A 21,718-nucleotide genomic window follows, 5' to 3' on the forward strand; every position below is an offset into this window, starting at 1 on the left:
GGCATTTATAGCGGTTGAGTTTTGAATTTAGTGATTAGAATCCAGGGAGAAAGGGAGAGGGAGGAAAGGTACCAAGAAAAGTAATGAAGAAAAGTTATAATATCTCAAGAAAGAAATCTCAAAACGGTAGGCAACTGGTGCTATTTCAACACTTTGACGAGACTGAAAAAGCCTGTGTAATGTGGCACATTTTTATTTCATTGGGTCTGGGACACATTTGGTTTGTGTTCCTTGAGGCTGTTGTGTATGAGCAAGTAACTGCTGGGGGGCCTCCTTTAACCCTCCTCTTTGCTCTCTATCGCATTCGCGGTAACTCCCACCAGTGTCTAAGGAGATCTTTTCAAATATTGTAATGTCATCTTAGTATATTTTATTGGAAGTCGTGTAGAATAGTCATTAAAAGCAGATTCTGTAGCTAGACTACCTGAGTTCAAATTCCATCTCTGATACCTAATAGCTGTGTAACTTGATAAAATATATATTTAATATCTCTTTCCCTCAGATTTCTCATCTGCAAGATAAGGATAATAATAATTCTAAATTCATAGGATTATTTTAATCAAATTAATTTGTGTATGGGATAGTATATAGCACATAGAAAATACTAAGTGTGTTAACTACTGTTATGGACCATAATATATGCTATCATTGTTTTCATCTCTTAAGTTAACCACAGTGTCATGAGACTTATTCTATAAAAATATAAAGGAGAAAAGGATTAAAGGGAAAGTTTTTGGTCGTGAAAGGGGGAATAATGTTACATTATCAAAGATTTAGGGGCTACAAAGTGCAAAAGATATAAAACAAGCCTTTTGTTTTAATCAGTAGCAGAAAATACCAAGTCGTTTCAAAGATATTCTCTGTCCCTAAAAAGATAAAATAAGTCCACGACACTTATTTGATATTTTCTATTATCAAACCAGATCTCTAGTTAGTTGAGCTGTTACTGATCAGCTCTACCATCTTCTTGCTTCTCATGCTAATCAGTAGAAGGAAGGGAGGGGTGGATGCCAGAACTTGAGAGAGGGCAGGGAGAGGAGTGAGAATCCAGGTTGGGGCAGTATCAAAAATGGCTAAGAGGTTTGTGTTGTACCAATAAATCAAGTTTCAAAGACATCCCTTTCACTTGTTAATAAAATTGTCTATGGTATCAACATCACTGGGTTATTTCAGCCTTTCTCATTATACCTTCTAAGCTATAACTTAAGAGATTAACTGGCAGACTGTCTACTCCAGAGCTTGGTCTGCCCTCTTTTTTGAGTAGATAGATAGATTATTATTGTAACCACTATTTATGAAAGATTTCTGGCCTCTGGTTTCCTTAAAATATTTCCAAAGTCTGCCCCCTCCTCCTTGGGTATCTTTCTCTGCAGGATCCAAATTCAATGATTTAAGACAGAAGTGGCTGACAGAGATCCCGAAAACCCATTATGAAAATGAAGGCAGAAACAACCTTTGTATTTGCCAATTTAAAAAGCCTTCATGACATAGCACATTTCAGGCTGAGAATGTTAAAAATTTATCATAGTTTCAGTAATTGCAGCTTCCTCTGGAACTTGGCATAAGATGGAATCATTTGTAAATGTATATTTTGTTTGGCTCTCAGTAGGAAGCTTGCCAGGCAATACATTTAATTAGGAGCATGAGGAAAAGAGAATAATTGTAGTCTGTCACAATATATTATTGTTACTTTTAAGTTCTATATGTGTTTAAGATAGTCGTCTCATAACAAGGTGTGTATTTAAAGCTAGAGGTTAGTTCCTTTTCATCAGCCCAGGGTTTTTATACGGGGAAATATATTCTTTTTGAGGGGAAGGGTACGTTAGCTACATCCCTTAGATAAAACTCTGTGTCCATTGTTTAAGCTAAGTGAGCATTAGCCCCTCTCCTTAGTAACAAATTTTGTCCGTTGTTTAAGACCTTGAAAATTGATGCATTGCCTTTTGGGAGCTTGGACAGCTTTATTTAAGTTTAACTTTCTCTGGAGATGCATAGACATAATGAAATGCAGTGCCCGTCTTGAACATAACCATGTACATAACATCTAGTCCTGCCTGATTCATAAAGTAAATTTGATAAGAGCAAGTCAAAAAAATTGTAATGATTAATGTTGATTTTTTAGAAAAATTCAAAGCAACCTGTGTCAGCAGGTTCAAAGAGGAGAAGTATGGTGATAACTATCTACTGAGGCCAGGTTTTCATCCTCTTAGCTGTGAGGTTCCATTTTTACAGGAAAACTTGCTTGCAATGTATTTGAGAGGCCCCGTGAATAAAATGCAGTGAAAGGGCCTTTTTGACATACTAGTCACAAGTGAGTTGATGTTCAGGTTTTCAGGTGTAGAATACTCTGATCATTTTCCTTTGCATGAATCCCCCTATGTTGTATTAGTATAGAATGATAGTCCCTACGTGAACAGAGATTTTTCTCTTAACAACACATCTTATTAGATTTAACATTAGGGCATCTACCCTCAAGACTGGTCCAAGATGTAAATAAGATATTGGACAAAGGTTGTGTCCGTTCCCCTTCTCTTCAACTCCACTGTATTTTGGCCTCTCAAAATCTCCCTTTCCTCACCCTGACTGGCTTATTCCTTCTTCCCACCTTCCTCACTCTTCTCACTCCCAAAGCATCGAAACAGATGGCAAAGCATCAAAACAGTTGCATTAGTGAGTGATTTCTTCAGGGTCCTATTCTCTGCTAGGAACAAGGAACAGAAACCACATAATTGGAATAGCCAGTGTGTCGATACTCAGTAGAGGGTTAGGAATTGGGCCTAAAGGAGTAAGGAGAGGAGCAGTTTTAGGTGGATGGAACATTTATATTCATTCAGGTCAGTTATTCATTTATTTTTGAGGAATGAGAAGACAGAAGAATATCTCCTTATCCCACTCCAACTATGTAAGAAGTGTACTTCTTTCTTAACTACGTTGCAAATCCCTAAATAAACCTAACTTTTTTATTCCATGGCATTAGAAACCAAAATTATCTTAAAATAACAAGCACAAAAATAACAACTTATTGAATGCTTACTTTGTTTAAAACAATGTTCTGAGCACTTTGTGGAAATTAAGTCCTGAAGTCCCTAGAATGACTTCATGTGGTGGGTGCTCCTGTTTCCTCTCACTGGGAAACTGGGGCATAAAGTGGGTATTTATCTTGTTCGACTTACACAAATGGTAAGAAGCAGTCTGTGTGGGGAAACAGTCCACGATAGTGTGACTCCAGATTCATACTCAACTACTCTGATATTACTAGGAAATAATTGTGGAGGAGAGGTAATGTGATAAAAACAAAGTACAGTTAACCAAAAGACTGTAAAAAAAAAAAAAGATTAAAAATAGGATTAACAGCATCCCTGCTAATCAAAGTACACTGTTGAACATATAAGATGTCCAAAATCTCATGTTTCCACCCAGAATGAAGAAAATACCTTTGCCTTCAGGGGTCTACATCCACCAAAAGTATCTCTGGGCTAAGGTTTATTGTACAAAATACATGGGAATGAAGATCAAATGGAGTCCATCTTCTTGGCAAAGTATCCTGAACCTTAACAAAATAGGCCTTCTTTTTTTTAAATTTTTTCATTTAATACTGGAATCTAATCATGGCCTGTTTAAAACTAAGTTTGTAAAACCAATGGCTTATACTTTGGGGTACAAATCTTATGTGTGTGTGTTTGTATCTTAGCATGAACCACTGCAACAAACATGTATTCTTTTATTTTAAGGGGAAAAGGACCACTGAAGCATACAACTGATGTGATCTATGCAGCTAAAATGATATCAGAATCAGGATCAAGGATGGACGTCCTTGCTCGGCAGATTGCCAACCAGGTGAGTTCTTTACAAATGGATGTGATGAAAGTTCATGGTAATTGCTCTCTGTCATTTGACATCGTTTAAAACAAAGTTGAATTTTTTACTCTGTTGGATTGTTTTTTCCTAAATTATTATTGAATTATTTTTAATTTTTTTTTGCATAATTAACACACAAGTAGTGGAAAATTTATTCTGAGGAAGTTTATTTCTTGGTGCTTTATTATTACTACTATTATCATTATTATTATTTAGGGTTGGATTATTTTTAAGATTTTTGAGCTTCAAATACATTCAGATTATCCTAAATATCAGCTTTATGAGTTTCAGATGTACTCAAATTATTTTAATTGGCTGTCATACCCAATGTTAGTATTCTTTTTCTTAATATCTCAGATTTCTTATTTTTGCTCTTCAAAATTAGTGCTTTTCAGACGTATGCTAGGTTTTCTGGGTAAACAATATGTTCTGGCATTCTATGTAAAACTGTGAGACAAATAGTAATTAGTAGAATACTGAAGTGAAGATATAAAATGTAGGAAGCATTTAATCCTTATAGATGCTCTGAATACTTGGTTTCCTTTCTTTAGATTTCTGATGTCTCTATTCCAGTTTTCTAAGCAGCAGCTACATTATTGGAGTTACCTTTTGCTTAGCTTTAATTGAGAAATCTGTCAGTTTCTTTAGTTAATGTACTGAGATATTCAATTACTATTTCAAACTGAGATATAGTATTCCTTTGCAGGTTTTACATTATTCAACTCCATAATACATATTTATCTATCTTTGGGGAAAAAAAAAAACACTTGTCTTTTTGAGTCTGAAATGACTTCGTATATTTTTTGTGCATATACTTTAAGAGAAACTTTATTAGGCTTCTTATTGTTATTTTATTTTTTTATCCTCTTTTTCTTGGAAGCTGAGGAACTTTCTCTTATTAGATATTATATTTTTGGATATAAGGGAAGAGAAATAAACAAGGAAAAATAATAACAGAGACAAATATTTTAAAACATACTTGAATATATATATTCACATATATGGTCATATATATTTTTTCAAGTTCTTGCTACTACTCTATAAACATTTTATTAATCTTTTTAGTATTCAGCATTTACAGTTAAAAACAAACTCTATTCTAATATAATTCAAAATCTATTATGAATAAATGGGTGAAGCCCAAATCTGCCCATGGTTTTCTGTGTTCTAGAATTTTATTGCATTCACTTTTATGAGACAAAACAGTAGTAAGATAAGTGAAACCATAATACATTAAACAGATGCATGTGTTCTAATAACTTTTAAAATACTTAATGATTCCTAGCAGTGTACTTCTGTTTGTTTTAGAATGCACAGTTTTCAAAGTCCAAATAATTGTGTCACTTTGAAGTTGTCCTTTTCTTCTTGACTGATATTCTTATTTAATTGGATCAGGTCACCTTGCAGTAGGTGCTTCTATAACATAGCTGTATTAAATCACGCTGTTGTTTTTAACATTATTCACATTGCATGGAAGAGAGCAAAAGTATTGTCTCACTTCCATATACCTTTGACATTTTAAAAGAAGCTTAAAGAAACAGTCACTGACTAATGAAGAATTATGGATGACTCTCTTTGGCCTTTTCCATTTCATATAGTAAAGTAGTTTCAAATGATATATTTAATTTTCATCTGAAGAAATACGGTTCTGAAGAATCAGAATTGAATCACTTATTATAGTGACTATCTGGGAAGATTCTCTATGATTGTGCTTCGGATATTTTTTGATAGGTCAACATAAAAAATTTAGACAAAAATAATTACTGAAATTGGTTGTGGAATACAATTGAATAATGTAAATAAGTAAGGCAGTTTTTACAGTGTCAATGTATATTATGAAAAAACTCTGCCAGAACATCGCTTGCTTTTAATTTTGAACAAACTAATAGCCCAAAAACCTTTTAATAATTTTGATGATGCTTTCCAGTCTGCTTTTGGCTAGAGTGTCAGAAGGTCAAACATCAATCAATTTTCAATTCTATCCAACATGGATTTGTGAAATATATATATAGTTGGGCCAATTTAGTTTCATTCTATAAAGTTTCATAGTCAAAGTTCATATGTAGAGAGAATGAAATGAAATCAAATTGAGACTTCTACTTCTGCCTTCCTGGATTTTTTTTTTAACCCTTCTTCCCTGTCTTGCTTCCTTGAACATATGTTTATTGTATATAACTACATACAATTTACTACTCTGGCATTACCATTAGGTAGCTAGGAAGAGATGATTGAAAATCTTCTGTTGTAACATACAGAAGCATAATGTAAGCTTACTTGTCCCAATCACTCAACATCTCTTGGATTTAGAATTATCTTGAGATGGTGAGGTAGATTTCATATGCCATCCAAGACCATGTTGTTTAAGTCCTGTAGAACTCTGGTACAAATCCTGTCTCCATTAGCCAGTATATTCCTGAGGGTCAGGATGTTGTTAGTTATCACAATTCTTAAACATTTTCCCCATGAATAAAGAGAATGACAAGTTGGAGAAGTATGCTTCTTACAAATTTAGTATTTCGGACTCTTGGTACACATCTCTTTCTATTCTTTGACTCTTCATGATAAATCATCATGTTAGCAGGTATTCTAAATTAGATGAACTGGCAAATACCTCACAAGGTAGGAATAATACACTGAAAGATCTCAATTAGTCACAGAAGCAACCTACCTCAAATAGAAAAGAGGTGAATAGGAAACAAAATAAAATTAACATCTGCTAAAGTGTTTTGTGCAAGAAGAGGACAAAATTGGACTTTCTAACCCCTGAGTGTTGTGTCTGAATCCTAATACTCCTTCACTGTAAATTTTCCAAAGCAAAGATATCCAGATTGTTGATTGGGTACTCCCACCTAACCATAACAGGACACAATTAAAATGAATTTTCAGTGTTAAATATATTGAAAGCCAAAACTAATTTAAGAAAGATGGCATTTAAAAAACAAGATAAAGAATTACAAGGCAAATCATACACAGTGCACTCAACTATGAAGAAAACAATCTCCAAGGGTAATTTATATTGATATTTTGACAAAATATTGTTGGTGGCTAGCCTGATTTGTATTGTTTTCCTGCTGATGTTGTGAGTAAAAAAAATGTAATAAAACTACACTAAAAAGAAACTTATGAAGCATTAATTACATCATTCTAACATGTCTCTTAAGAATATAACTTCTAGATGCATCTTGTGACAATATTTGTATTTTGACACAATTATTTGTCTGAAATTTATCTTGAACAGAGAATTTGATACCTAGATTTGTTCTCCCGATTAATGAACCCCTACTTTATAAAAATGAATGCATAGCAGGTTCTCAGAAATTAAATAGGAATAGATAAAATACTGAAAATATTTTATCTGTTTGCATCCTTGAAGTAAGAGTTTCCTGTTAAAAGGCATGCTGCTTTACTATTTTTCTTTTTTATTGGGTCTTTGTCATTTTCCCATTGAAACAATATCTTAAATGATTGGAGGGTGATTATATATTCAGTATTATTTCATGTATGCAAAACTATAGCCTTGGGTACCCAGAATAAGGTGTTTTAGGGTCTAGGAAGAAGGGGCTATTTGGTGTAAGAGGGGAAGACGAAAGATGAGGAAAGTTTCTCCTTACAGGTGGCTGGCTGACTTTAACCAAAAATTCCAAAGAATCAAAATTTGTCTGAATTACCTTTCCACCATCCTTACCATATCCATATTCTTTATACAGGGTAAAACATTTGTATAAGTTCATTTCAATCCCGTAACTCTTCAGTTGACACGTTTCAGGTTTCAGGGAGGGAGATGATGTGTTTTGAGTTTTAATCTAATACATAGGGAAACCAATCCTTCTGAGAATTTCTCATGGAAGTCAGCATAAAGCAGAAAAGTAGGTTGGGCCAGAACTTTATACCTACTAAAGGATGAAGCTTTGATGAAGATGGAAAATATCTTTGTCTTTAATTTGTATTAGTGTTCAAAGAATATGTCACTGATAGCCGTCTCTCTATGATTGTATGTCCAAACCAAGTTGAAACTAAAAATAAATTTGAAGCATTTCTTAAACTCAGAACTATTTTAGGGACTTCCCTTGTGGTCCAGTGGGTAAGACTCCGTGCTCCCAATGCAGGGGGCCCAGCTTCGATCCCTGGTCGGGGAACTAGATCCCGCATGCATGCTGCAACTAAGAGTCTGCATGCGCAACTAAGAGACCTCACGCTGCAACTAAGACCCGGCACAACCAAAATAAATAAATATTTTTTTAAAAAAGACCGTTTTAGGGACATCCCTGGTGGCGCAGTGGTTAAGAATCCGCCTGCCAATGCAGGGGACACGGGTTCGAGCCCTCGTCCAGGAAGATCCCACATGCCACGGAGCAACTAAGCCCGTTCACCACAACTACTGAGCCTGTGCTCTAGGGCGCGAGTGCCACAACTATTGAGCCTGCATGCCACAACTACTGAAGCCCGCGTGCCTAGAGCCCGTGCTCTGCAACAAGAGAAGCCACCACAATGAGAAGCCCGCGCACCGCAACAAAGAGTAGCCCCCACTTGCCACAACTAGAGAAAGCCTGCACGCAGCAATGACGACCCTGTGCAGCCAAAAATAAATAAAATAAATAATTTGTTTTTAAAAGACCATTTTAGTCTAAATAAGGAGATGTGACAAAATTTGAACAACATATACAATTTCTGGTAAAACAACATTTATGCATTGAAAAATGCCAAACTATAATTTCCCAAATATAACTCTCACAAGTCAGCAGGTCCACTGTAGACCATATGAATCAATGTCGTCCTCCATCATGACATAATAAAAGAGTCCCACTGTATTTTTACCATACTTCCAGAGATACCCTTCTCTTTTGTGTCTTAGAAACCGTAGTTTGCTAAAGAGCAGCAATGATAGGCATAACAAAGAAGAAAAACGTTCAAAGTGTGCTGAGATTTCTGGATGTAAAATCAACCCAAATAAATGACTGACCAAATTTAATAGATGGGAGAGAGGAAGGAAGCACTCTTTATTGAGATAGTTAATAGAACCGGAAAAATGGTTTTATAATAGGCAAGATGGAGTATGAGACAGTGGGGGGTTATATGTGTTGAGTGTGAAATCTTGATAAGACAGTGAGATGAGCTGGGACAATACAATATGTATATGGATTTTCTGAAGACAGGGCTGGATGATAGAGATTTAGTCATGTTTATTTTGTAAGTGATCAGTGAAGCCAGAGCAGCATATATTGATAGTATTATCCAAGAAGAGGGTAAGAGTGAAAAGATGCCCAAGAATGAAAACTCAGAACACCAATAAGGGTGGCATTGAAATTTTTTAGAAAGCATGTTCGTGAACAAGAGGAGAGAAAGATGGGATTACAGAGTTGAGGGAGGGATTTTGGTTTGAGGGACTTTATGTTGATAGATTCAAGGATAGAAAAAGACATTAAAAGTACAGAAAAAGATGGGATCATGGGTGATCTGTGACCCTGAGGAAGGTGAAACGAGACAGCCTCTGGGCTGGAGTATAGGTGAAGAAATGAGCCCTGTGGGAAGGGAAAGGTCATGGACACAGAATGCTTCTGCTCTCACTGGTTGCTTGAAATTTCTACTCTAGAAATTCACAATGACACCTAATAACTTTCCCTTAACAAACTTTGCCAGCTTAGCAGAATTTGTTGTCTGTAATTGCGAAAGTCATTTTAATTGTGTCTTAAATAAAGTTTAAACCCCATTATGAGCAAAAAAAAAAAAAATAGCTAAACTAATGGAATAAAGGTCTTTAAAAGTATTCACTTTGCTAATACCCTTAAAATTCAAACTGAAAGGTAATAAATGTTCTTCACTTTTCCTCTCATTACTAAATGATGTATTCTGTATTGGTATGAAGCATCTTACTAGAAGAGTGAAAGCCGGTTTAATGTGCCAAAACCACTTAGGCTGACATGCCATCTGCTTGTCTGTAGTGAGTGTCCTGGTGGTTATAAAATTTAAATTAAAAAAAAGAAAATCCATGAATTAAAAAGCTAACCAGGTGTCCTGGTTAACATCTCCTATCTTAATAAACTGGGACATAATAACCAAAATGTGTTATGATATTCTACCACTTGATTTGACTAAAAGTCCCTAGCTGTATTCCTTTAAAAGTGTTTTTGTACAAATTTTATTTTTTTGAAAAGTAAAGGACATGAATGTTCTATTGGGTGGGCTGAAAGGTTTCTTCCTTAAGATGGCTCTAGTAGCACTTAGTAGTCTTTAATTTCATTTGAAACAATTTTGTTAGATCATGGGTGGCAGCTGTCATATCAGTGTGCATTTATAAAAAAGACTTATCAAAAGTGGTGAATTTTTGTGTAGCCATTTTAATATTGAATATGGAAGAAAAAAAGCAACATTTTCAACATATTATGCTTTACTATTTCAAGAAAGGGCAAAGCCAACTGAAACGCACAAAAAGATTTGTGCAGTGTATGGGGAAGGTGCTGTGACTGATTGAATGCGTCAAAAGTGGTTTGTGAAGTTTTGTGCTGGAGATTTCTCTCTGGACAATGCAGCACAGTCGGGTAGAGTTGAAATTAAATCAAAACAGTAACTGAGAACAATCAACGTTATACCACTTGGGAGATAGCCAACATACTCAAAATATCCACATCAAGTGTTGACAATAATTTGCACCAGTTTGGTTATGTGAATCGCTTTGAAGTTTGGGTTCCACGTAAGTTAAGAGAAAAAAACCTTCTTGACCATATTTCTGCATGCAATTCTCTACTGAAATGTAATGAAAACATTCCATTTTTAAAACAAATTGTGACAGGTGATGAAAAGTGGATACTGTACAATAATGTGGAACAGAAGAGATCGTGGGACAAGCAAAATGAACCACCACCAACCACACCAAAGGCCAATCTTCATCCAAAGAAGGTGATGTTGTATATATGGTGGGATTGGAAGAGAGTCCTCTATTACAGGGGTCCCCAACCCCCGGTACCGGTCTGCGGCCTGTTAGGAACCGGGCCGCACAGCAGGAGGTGAGCGGCAGGTGAGCAAGCGAAGCTTCATCTGCCGCCCCCCATCGCTCCCTGTCGCTCGCATTACCACCTGAGCCATCCCCCCCGCCCCCAGCCACCGTCGGTGGAAAAATTGTCTTCCATGAAACTGGTCCCTGGTGCCAAAAAGGTTGGGGACCGCTGCTCTATTATGAGCTCCTTCTAGGAAACCCAATGATTAATTCCAACAAGTACTGCTCCCAATTAGACCAACTGAAAGTGGCACTAGACAAAAAGTGTTCAGAGTTCGTCAACAGAAAATGCATAATCTTCCATCAAGATAATGCAAGACCACATGTTTCTTTGATGACCAGGCAAAAACTGTTACAGCTTGGCTGGGAAGTTCTGATTCATCCGCCGTATTCACCAGACATTGCCCCTTCGGATTTCCATTTATTTTGGTCTTTACAAAATTCTCTTAATGGAAAAATTTTCAATTCCCTGGAAGACTGTAAAAGGTACCTGGAACGGTTCTTTGCTTAAAAAGATAAAAAGTTTTTGGAAGACGGAATTATGAAGTTGCCTGAAAAATGGCAGAAGGTAGTGGAACAAATGGGTGAATACGTTGTTCAATAAAGTTCTTGGTGAAAATGAAAAATGTGTCAGGCACTTTTTTGGCCCACCCAGTACCAATCTAGGTCCCAAACTTTTTCAATTAGCTTTATGTAAAAATATAAAAGGTGAGGAAAACATAATTTGATTTTAATAACGGAGATTTGGCAAATAGTAGAAGAGCATTCTTAAAGTGGGAATGATTCATTCTCCTGGTTCTGCTTCTGGGCAGCTAAAAGTGACTCAGAAAGACTTTCCAAATGTCAATAGAAAAGAAGGCTTTAACAAGTCTTATAGTATGGAATTTACCAATCACTATGTTTTTCATACTTCACTTATAAAACTACTATCTTTAGGTGTAACCAACATTTTCATCAATTCTGGGAATGAAGGATAAATCTGGATCAAGTAACTTTGTTTGTTTGTTTGTTTGTTTTTGTTTTGCGGTGCGCGTCTCCCGTTGCGGAGCACAGGCTCCGGACGCGCAGGCTCAGCGGCCATGGCTCACGGGCCCAGCCGCTCCGCGGCATGTGGGATCTTCCCGGACCGGGGCACGAACCCGTGACCCCTGCATCGGCAGGTGGACTCAACCACTGCGCCACCAGGGAAGCCCTGGGTCAAGTAACTTTTAATTTACAAAGTTCAACTTCAAATTTTCTACTCATTTGACTCATTCTTTGCTTAACACAATTCTAGACTCTTCTAGCATGGCCTTGAAAGTGTCTTGAGAGAGACTGTATGTTTTGCTTAAACTTAGGTGATTGCAACATTGGTTATCAGTTAACAATCTGATTATTAATTTGCAAGTTTGATTTTATCGGAAGTTATGTAGTGGTGCTGGTCTTTAAGGAACAAATTCACCCAAATCCTACCTACAGTATACAGATAAGAGTGTCAATTTAAGCAACCAATTTACAAATCAGAGTGGCAATTTACTGTTTATATATAAGACAAAACTGGCAGGAAGACTGATATTCTTCCTAGACCTTAGAGGTAGGGATTGGAGCCAGATCATGTGAGTCTGAATACCAGCTTTACTATTTCTCAGTTGGCAAGTCAATTAACTTATCTATGCCTCAGTTTCCTCCTTTGTTAAGGAGGAAACTGAGGCATAGAGAAGGAGGCATAGAACTTGCCTCATGACGTTGTGTGATTATTAAAAGAGTTAATATAGGTAAAGCACCTAGAAGAGTATATGACAGATAGAACACTGTATGTGTCAAAGATTATCATTGAGTCCATCCATAAGAACAAACAATAGATAAGACCATTCATTACTCAGGATAGACAAAGCAACGTTTTGAATGAATGTCATAGGAGATCATTGTGTAGTGAATGAAACAGAGAAAACTCAATTCAAATCTTTACGCAAATCATAAATTCTATCCAAAACCTAGCTTGCAAATATGCAAAATGACAATAATTAGATCTCAGTAAAATGACCCTATGAATACTAACTTAGAATTATGCATGTAAAGGACATGGCACAGTGCCTGACACATAAGAAGTACCTAATAAAGATCAACTTCCTGTCGTGGTAAAACAATGAGATGACTTGCCTGTCATCATTATAGGTAATTCTAGATAGCTAATTTTTGTCTTTAAAAAAATCTAAGCAATCTTTATTTCAAAATAGACATAGTTTTCCCATAAATTCTCTTTTTCCTTGAAATTATGCAACCCATGGTAATCTGTGATTAAAAAAAAAAATTCACTCCAAATTCTCCTAAGTTCAGCGATTGAAAATAAAATGGATTTAAAAGCAAGTAGATATGGATTCAAATACTGGCTCTAGCATAAGCTCTTCAATCCTGGGAAAATTATTATGCTTTCTAAACTTCTCATTTCTCATGTGTAAATTGGAGAAATCCCTTCCTTTACTTTGTTTTTTGCTGCTTCTTCCTCCTCCCCCCTTCCCTTCTCTCTCTCTCTCTCTCCTTTTCTTTTCCTTCCTCTCCTTCTCTTTCTTCTTACTTAGTTACAGTTTAATCCTCCTGATGAGACTTGTGGGAGTATCCTTTCTTCTGTGTTAAAAATTTGAGAAACGCCCTTAATATCAAGGTCTCTCTATCATCTTATCTGATTGTCTGTCTGTCTGGTTATCATGTGTCATGTTATCTGTCCATGCCTATCTAGCAGGTTGATAGTATTTCTGCAGAAGAATTGATATCTTTGCTACCTTTGTTGACTAAATTTTACTCAAAAGTCACATGTTCTCATCTTGTCCACACATTCTGGAGCTATGTAGATTAGTCTATTTAGCAAATATAAAAGAGAATAAGATTCTCAGGATTTTTTCAACAACACTCCAGCTTATTAACTACTACGTAAAAGCAGAAATGGCATGGAATACTTTCAGGTCTTTCATCCTGCTTTTCAGTTTTCATTTTAGGCTATTAGATAAAGCTTTTTAAATAATAACATTTTTATTACTATAGAAATAATATAATTTAAGTAATATATATTAAGATATGTAAAATATGAAGAGTGAAAAATATTGATTATAATGTGTTTATTTACCATTTTCACATATTTATTTCCCTCTATGTTTTAAACACAAGCATAAACACATATTTTTTACATACTTTGAGATAGTATGTGATTTTTTTTTTTTTTTTTTTTTTTTTTTTTTTTTTTTTTTTGCGGTACGCGGGCCTCTCACTGTTGTGGCCTCTCCCATTGTGGAGCAACAGGCTCCGGACTTGCAGGCTCAGCGGCCGTGGCTCACGGGCCCAGCCGCTCCGCAGCATGTGGGATCTTCCTGGACCGGGGCACAAACCCGTGACCCCTGCATCGGCAGGCGGACTCTCAACCACTGCACCACCAGGGAAGCCCAGTATGTGAAATTTTAAATGCTGTGTTTTTTCCTTCCAAAAACATTTTCCTTTGAAAATATTAATTTTTGAGACTGTATAATATCACATTATATAGATATGTATCCTTATTTAATCTTTTCACTATTATAGAATATTTATTTCCAAATTTTGCTATTGTAAGTAAGGCTGCAGTGAATATCTTTGCATATAAGTTACAGTTCATATTTCCATATCCTTATGAATGTTTTTAAAGTGAAATTAAGTTATCGGGGATTTTTAAAAATCTATTCTAATTGCATAGGAGAAAGAACACAAACATTAAACACTGACCACAGATATTTATCATGTTATGATTAAGCACAAAGCTCTACTGCAGGAAATTCCTTACAGATGCTAACATAATGTAGGAGACTGTTTTTCGTAAAGAAATTTAATACATCTCTAGGGCTTCCCTGGTGGCACAGTGGTTGAGAGTCCGCCTGCCAATTCAGGGGACGCGGGTTCGTGCCCAGGTCCGGGAAGATCCCACATGCCGCGGAGCGGCTGGGCCCGTGAGCCATGGCCACTGAGCCTGCGTGTCCGGAGCCTGTGCTCCACAACAGGAGAGGCCACAACAGTGAGAGGCCCGTGTACCGCAAAAAAAAATAATAATAATAATAATACATCTCTAAAACATGTATGCTGCTGCCTCTTTCTTGGCTCCAGGTAGATCCCCAGCTGTTAGCTAAGGTGGGAATGATTTCTTTTGTCAGTAATAGCTAAAAACATTAAATGCTGAAAGTAATAGAACATAATATATGTTTTGTTGCAGATGTTTTTAATGCCCATATAAATAACGAAGGACAGACAATGCAGAACTATGGGTCCCGAGGAGTATTCTAATAGCAACTTTAGATGAAGGGAATAATTGCATTTCAAATACTTCTTCAGATTTACCTAAAAATGAAATCTAAGGCTTCTAACCTTATCATAAATTAAAGGCAATTATTTCACGTACCTTTTCATGTCTGGAAATTCCTTTACTACTTCTTCTGTCTATGCTAAAGTAGTTAAGGTTGGAACATGAAGAAACTCTTCTAATGGTGGAAGCATATCAGAATCTACATGGCCTTGGTCAGAGAAATGGGACTCAATGCAAATAAAGTCAGTGCCTTATAAGATACTTGCAGTCTCAATATTGAATTGCTCTGATCTACTTACTCTTTGTTTTGCTATTTCCATTTTTATCTCATGCATGTTTAGTGCCCAGATCCATCATGCAAACAGGACTTGTTGGCCTACCTGGAACAGATTAAATTCTACTCTCACCAGCTGAAAATCTGCAGTCAGGTTAAAGCTGAGATCCAGAGCCTGGGAGGAGAGCTCATCATGTCAGCGGTGAGTACTGCCCCAGCCTTACCCCACCACGTGTGGAAGAGGTTTGAAACAAAGAAGCGACACCCCACCTTACCCCACCAAATCGTTTAGGGCCACGTAGGTTAGAAGAAACTCAACTGGAGTGTCTAAAATTGCATGAGACTAAACGAGCAAGAAAGCTTGCCGGATTTCTTAAAGAAATGTGAAGTCAGTATAGCTTGTCTTTATTTACTTCAGAGATGTTACAGTGAATCAGGTTTGGTAAGCCCCTTGTATAAGAAATGGATGTGAATTTAGAGCATGGTTTTCTGAATTGAATCCTCTAGTTTTTTAGAAAAATAAGGGCATATGTAATTGCAAATCAATGAAATAATTGCTTTATTACTATTAATTAATATTCACTTTCTCATTATTCATTTTTATATCATAGAAATTCAGGTCTTGAAAACTGTTATCTCCAGATGTAATTGTAGCAGTAGAATATGATAGAATGTAAATAGGTTTAGAGGAACCTTCATAAATTCTTTGGTGACCCTGAGTTTCAAATTGCTATAAAATGACCATCGTAGAAATAATGTCTACCTATTCTACTCATCTTTTAATAACAACAGTAGATCATTTCTCTAGAGTGGGTCTGTAATAAAATAATATTTGATGTCTATATTGGATTCAGTTATCAGTGACTTTGAGAAGGACATTGACCAAGATTATAAATTTAAGTTAAAGTGAAACATCATGAACATTCTAGGAACTTATATTCATGAGGACAAATTTTTTAAAATGATAGCATACATATAAATGTGTAAGTCTGGGAGCTCTTTAGCCAGACTTTGGTCTTTCCCCCAATGAACTAACATTTTTCAAAAGAACATAGTTGCAAAAACAAAAGCAAAGGGAATTCCTCGGCAGTCCAGTGGTTAAGACTCTGCACTTTCACTGCCGAGGGCCCGGGTTCAATCCCTGGTCAGGGAACTAAATCCCGCAATCTGCACAGTTGGCTTAAAAAAAAAAGAAAGCGAAGAATTACCATCAAGGGTAGGTGGCTGGGAACTAATCCTTACTGACTATCTCTTTTTTTTTTTTTTTTTGAGTTTTAAATACTTCTTGATTATTTTTATTGTTTGGAATAACAGATGTTCACGCCTGTTAAAGGACCCCAAACTAGTGAATATAATTAGAAAAAATAGAAACTGAAAAATACTTGCCTACTCTTAAGAAGAAATGACATTTTAAGTTTATTCTATACTAAATAGCCAAGAAGAAATTTAAGAATTCTCCTTTGGAATTTTGGATGTAAGGATTTGTATCCATTCAGCCAATCTGTGTCTTTTGGTGGGAGCATTTAGTCCATTTACATTTAAGGTAATTATCGATATGTGTGTTCCTATTCCCATTTTCTTAATTGTTTTGGGTTCGTTATTGTAGGTCCTTTCCTTCTTTTGTGTTTCTTGCCTAGAGAAGTTCCTTTAGCAGTTGTTGTAGAGCTGGTTTGGTGGTGCTGAACTCTCTCAGCTTTTGCTTGTCTGTAAAGGTTTTAATTTCTCCATCAAATCTGAATGAGATCCTTGCTGGGTAGAGTAATCCTGGTTGCAGGTTTTTCTCCTTCAACACTTTCAATATGTCCTGCCACTCCCTTCTGGCTTGCAGAGTTTCTGCTGAAAGATCAGCTGTTAACCTTATGGGGATTCCCTTGTGTGTTATTTGTTGTTTTTCCCTTGCTGCTTTTAATATGTTTTCTTTGTATTTAATTTTTGATAGTTTGATTAATATGTGTCTTGGTGTGTTTCTCCTTGGATTTATCCTGTATGGGACTCTCTGTGCTTCCTGGACTTCATTAACTATCTCCTTTCCCATATTAGGGAAGTTTTTCAACTGTAATCTCTTCAAATATTTTCTCAGTCCCTTTCTTTTTCTCTTCTTCTTCTGGAACCCCTATAATTCGAATGTTGGTGCGTTTAATGTTGTCCCAGAGGTCTCTGAGACTGTCCTCAGTTCTTTTCATTCTTTTTTCTTTATTCTGCTCTGCAGTAGTTATTTCCACTATTTTATCTTCCAGGTCACTTATCCGTTCTTCTGCCTCAGTTATTCTGCTATTGATCCCATCTAGAGTACTTTTAATTTCATTTATTGTGTTGTTCATCGTTGCTTGTTTCATCTTTAGTTCTTCTAGGTCCTTGTTAACTGATTCTTGCAATTTGTCCATTCTATTGTCCATTCTATCTCCAAGATTTCGGATCAACCTTACTATCATTATTCTGAATTCTTTTTCCGGTAGACTGCCTATTTCCTCTTCATTTGTTAGATCTGGTGGGTTTTTATCTTGCTCCTTCATCTGCTGTATGTTTTTCTGTCTTTTCATTTTGCTTATCTTACTGTGTTTGGGGTCTCCTTTTTTGCAGGCTGAAGGTTCATAGTTCCTGTTGTTTTTTGTGTCTGTCCCCAGTGGCTAAGGTTGGTTCAGTGGGTTGTGTAGGCTTCCTGGTGGAGGGTACTAGTGCCTGTGTTCTGGTGGATGAGGCTGGATCTTGTCCTTCTGGTGGGCAGGTCCACGTCTGGTGGTGTGTTTTGGGGTGTCTGTAGACTTATTATGATTTTGGGCCGCCTCTCTGCTAATAGGTGGGGTTGTGTTCCTGTCTTGCTAATTGTTTGGCATAGGATGTCCAGCACTGTAGCTTGCTGGTCGTTGAGTGAAGCTGGGTGCTGGCGTTGAGATGGAGATCTCTCCGAGATTTTTGCTGTTTGATATTATGTGCAGCTGGGAGGCCTCTTGTGGACCAGTGTCCTGAAGTTGGCTCTCCCACCTCAGAGGCACAGCACTGTCTCCTGGCTGCAGCACCAAGAGCCTTTCATCCACAGGGCTCCTTAATTTGGGATGATTGGTTGTCTATTCAGGTATTCCACAGATGCAGGGTATATCAAGTTGATTGTGGAGCTTTAATCCGCTGCTTCTGAGGCTGCTGGGAGAGATTTCCCTTTCTCTTCTTTGTTCTCACAGTTCCCAGGGGCTCAGCTTTGGATTTGGCCCCGCCTGTGCGTGTAGGTCGCCGGAGGGCGTCTGTTCTTTGCTCAGACAGGACGGGGTTAAAGGAGCCGCTGATTCGGAGGCTCTGGCTCACTCAGGCCGGGGGGTAGGGAGGGTCACGGAGTGCGGGGTGGGCCTGCAGCGGCAGAGGCCGTCGTCACGTTGCAGCCTGAGGTGCGCCGTGCGTTCTCCCGGGGGAGCCGTCCCTGGATCCCGGGACCCTGGCAGTGGCGGGCTGCACAGGCTCCCCGGAAGGGCGTGTGGCTAGTGACCTGTGTTCGCACACAGGCCTCCTGGCGGCGGCAGCAGCGACCTTAGCGTCCCATGTCCGTCTCTGGGCTCCGCACTCTTAGCCGCGGCTCGCGCCCGTCCCTGGAGCTCTCTCAAGCAGCGTTCTTAATCCCCTCTCCTCGCGCACCAGGTAACAAAGAGGGACGTAAAAGTGTCTTGCCTCTTCGGCAGGTCCAGACCCCTCCCCGGACTCTCTCCCGGCCAGCCGCGGCGCACCAACGCCCTGCAGGCTGTGTTCACGCCGCCAACCCCAGTCCCCTCCCGGCGCTCCGACAAAAGCCGGAGCCTCAGCTCCCAGTCCCGCCCGCCCCAGCGGGCAAGCAGACAAGCCTCTCGGCTGGTGAGTGCCGGTCGGCCCGATCCTCTGCGCTGGAATCTGTCCGCTTTGCCCTCCGCACCCCTGTTGCTGTGCTCTCCTCCGCAGCTCCCAAGCTCCCCCACTCCGCCTCCCGAAGTCTCCACCCGCGAAGGGGCTTCCTAGTGTGTGGACACTTTTCCTCCTTCACAGCTCTCTCCCGCTGGTGCAGGACCCGTCCCTATCCTTTTGTCTCTGTTTAGTTTTTTCTTTTGCCCTAACCAGGTACGTGGGGGGTTCCTTGCCTTTTGGGAGGTCTGAGGTCTTCTGCCAGCGTTCAGTAGGTGCTCCGTAGGAGTTGTTCCACGCGTAGATGTATTTCTGGTGTCCTGACTATCTCTTGCCTATATTTTGTCTCATTTAATCTTCACAATAACATACCAGATAGATTGTTTAGTTGTTTGTTTTATGTTCTTTAAAACTTGAAAAAAAGGAAATTTAGAAAGGTTAAATAGCTTCCCCAAATTCCTATTAGTAAATATCAGAGCTGGGGGTTTACCTTCAAAGGTCTTGCCTTCTCTGTTCAGGTGGACAGGCTTGAATCTATGATGAAACTGAAAACCAAAAATTAAAAGTGAATAATTTGGAAATTATGTCTAAGTAATTATTAGGGATAAAAAATTAGTTTCCTTGATATTCAAATTGTACAAAAACAGTAATGCAAACCAACATAACCTGTGCTATATTGGTTCCCTATCATTTTTCAAAGGAAAATGCATTTTAAGTAGTCACTGTCTATCCACACAGACATGTGTGTGGGTATATGATTCCATGTGTGACTACATATATGCATATATACAAACAGAATGCATATACGTATATAAACATTTAAAAATATTGTATCTTTATTTTGGATTATTAGACACTCAGTCTTCATTTTCTCACTTAACATTATACTACTTTATTTTTATATTTTTAAAATTCATTTATTTTATTTATTTATTTTTGGCTGTGTTGGGTCCCCTTTGCTGTGTGCGGACTTTCTCTAGTTGTGGCGAACAGGGGCTACTCTTTGTTGCGGTGCACAGGCTTCTCATTGCAGTGGCTTCTCTTGTTGCAGAGCACGGGCTTTAGGCGTGTGGGCTTCAGTAGTTGTGGCACACGGGCTCAGTAGTTGTGGCTCTGGGCTCTAGGGTATAGGCTCAGTAGCTGTGGCACACAGGCTTAGTTGCTCCAGCATATGGGATCTTCCTGGACCAGGGCTCGAACCCGTGTCCCCTGCATTGGCAAGTGGATTCTTAACCACTGCGCCACCAGGGAAGTTCCCATCATACTTCTTTAAATGTGTAAAAAATATATTTATTTGTATACCCAAGCCTGTCATCTGTTTACTTTTCTCAGTCTCTCACACTCACCATCATTCACAAGGTCTAAATCCATATGAATTTTCTTTTCCAATTATATATTTACCTCTTCATGTTGTCTGAAGCTAAGCTTTCAAAAATGTTGATAGAAGTTTGGCCTATACATTATGTTAAAATGTATTACTGTTAATGGTCCCTCCAAATATAATTTCCTCCAGATGTACAAATTGAAATTTTATCCCTTCCTGTTTGATATGACAATTCAAATTCATGAATTTTACATATTTTACAGATAGATTAAGCATGAACCATTTAGAATCCATTATTTACAATTTAAAAGCTGTCATTATATAAAATGAAGAATAGCATTGCAAATCCAAAGCTATTTTGTCATCATTTCACCCACAATTTTCCATTAGAAAAAATAACTCTGAAGAAAGGGAGCATGTCATGCACCCTTTTACATGCCTTACTGCCATCTGCTTGCAGGTAGATCCTGGAAAGTTTATAAAATACATTTAATTTGTGTGTGCCAAAGCACAATTGCTTTATTCTCTCTGTGATCCTGAGTCCTCGTCTTCTTTCTTCTTTAAATTGAGAAGAGGTTCTAAACTAAACCATCATTTTTCTATGAGGTCTTCTGAAAAGTAATAAACCTGATTGTAAAGCAGGGAAACCCATTAAAAATTACAGAAATTTGGTATTCAAAACTACACTTTTCAAAGTTTGCATTCCCAAATCAGGTTCATGAAACATTACTTTTAACAAATATATTTGGTTAGAAGGAAATAGGTATGAATGGAATGCATTTCTGGAGTGAATGGGCAGAATGTATTCTGGGTCTGGAGTGTCAGGGTTTAGGATAAACAAGATGAGTTCATAACATAAAGGAATTTGAAATCATTCTCATAATAGACCATTTAATTAAAATAACTTTCCAATGATTCTTATGTCTATCTGCAAGCATTTAGCCTGAAGTTACATATTTTATTTATAACGAAACCAAAGTGTAGTTAGTCCAAAACTCCAGCTGTGAATTGAGCATCCTCTCAGTACCAGGCATCTGAGAACATCTGGGAGATGCAAAGCCTCCTTTAAGATCCTCAAATATGTGCAAAACTAATGTACATAAAATATACCTAAAT

The 21,718-nt window shown here is 37.7% G+C and overlaps 1 protein-coding gene across 1 annotated transcript in view; it reads left to right on the top strand.

Annotated features, from left to right (window-relative positions):
- CTNNA3 (catenin alpha 3) overlaps positions 1–21,718 on the top strand; it is a 1,581,323-nt gene that overhangs the window by 1,510,143 nt on the left and 49,462 nt on the right. Inside the window, exons 16-17 of the mRNA XM_067710819.1 lie at positions 3,732–3,837; positions 15,488–15,622. Of these exons, the coding sequence (XP_067566920.1) occupies positions 3,732–3,837; positions 15,488–15,622 (241 nt within the window). The remainder of the gene's footprint in view (positions 1–3,731; positions 3,838–15,487; positions 15,623–21,718) is intronic.

The sequence above is a fragment of the Pseudorca crassidens genome, chromosome 16, assembly GCF_039906515.1.
Source record: "Pseudorca crassidens isolate mPseCra1 chromosome 16, mPseCra1.hap1, whole genome shotgun sequence".
NCBI lineage: Eukaryota > Metazoa > Chordata > Mammalia > Artiodactyla > Delphinidae > Pseudorca > Pseudorca crassidens.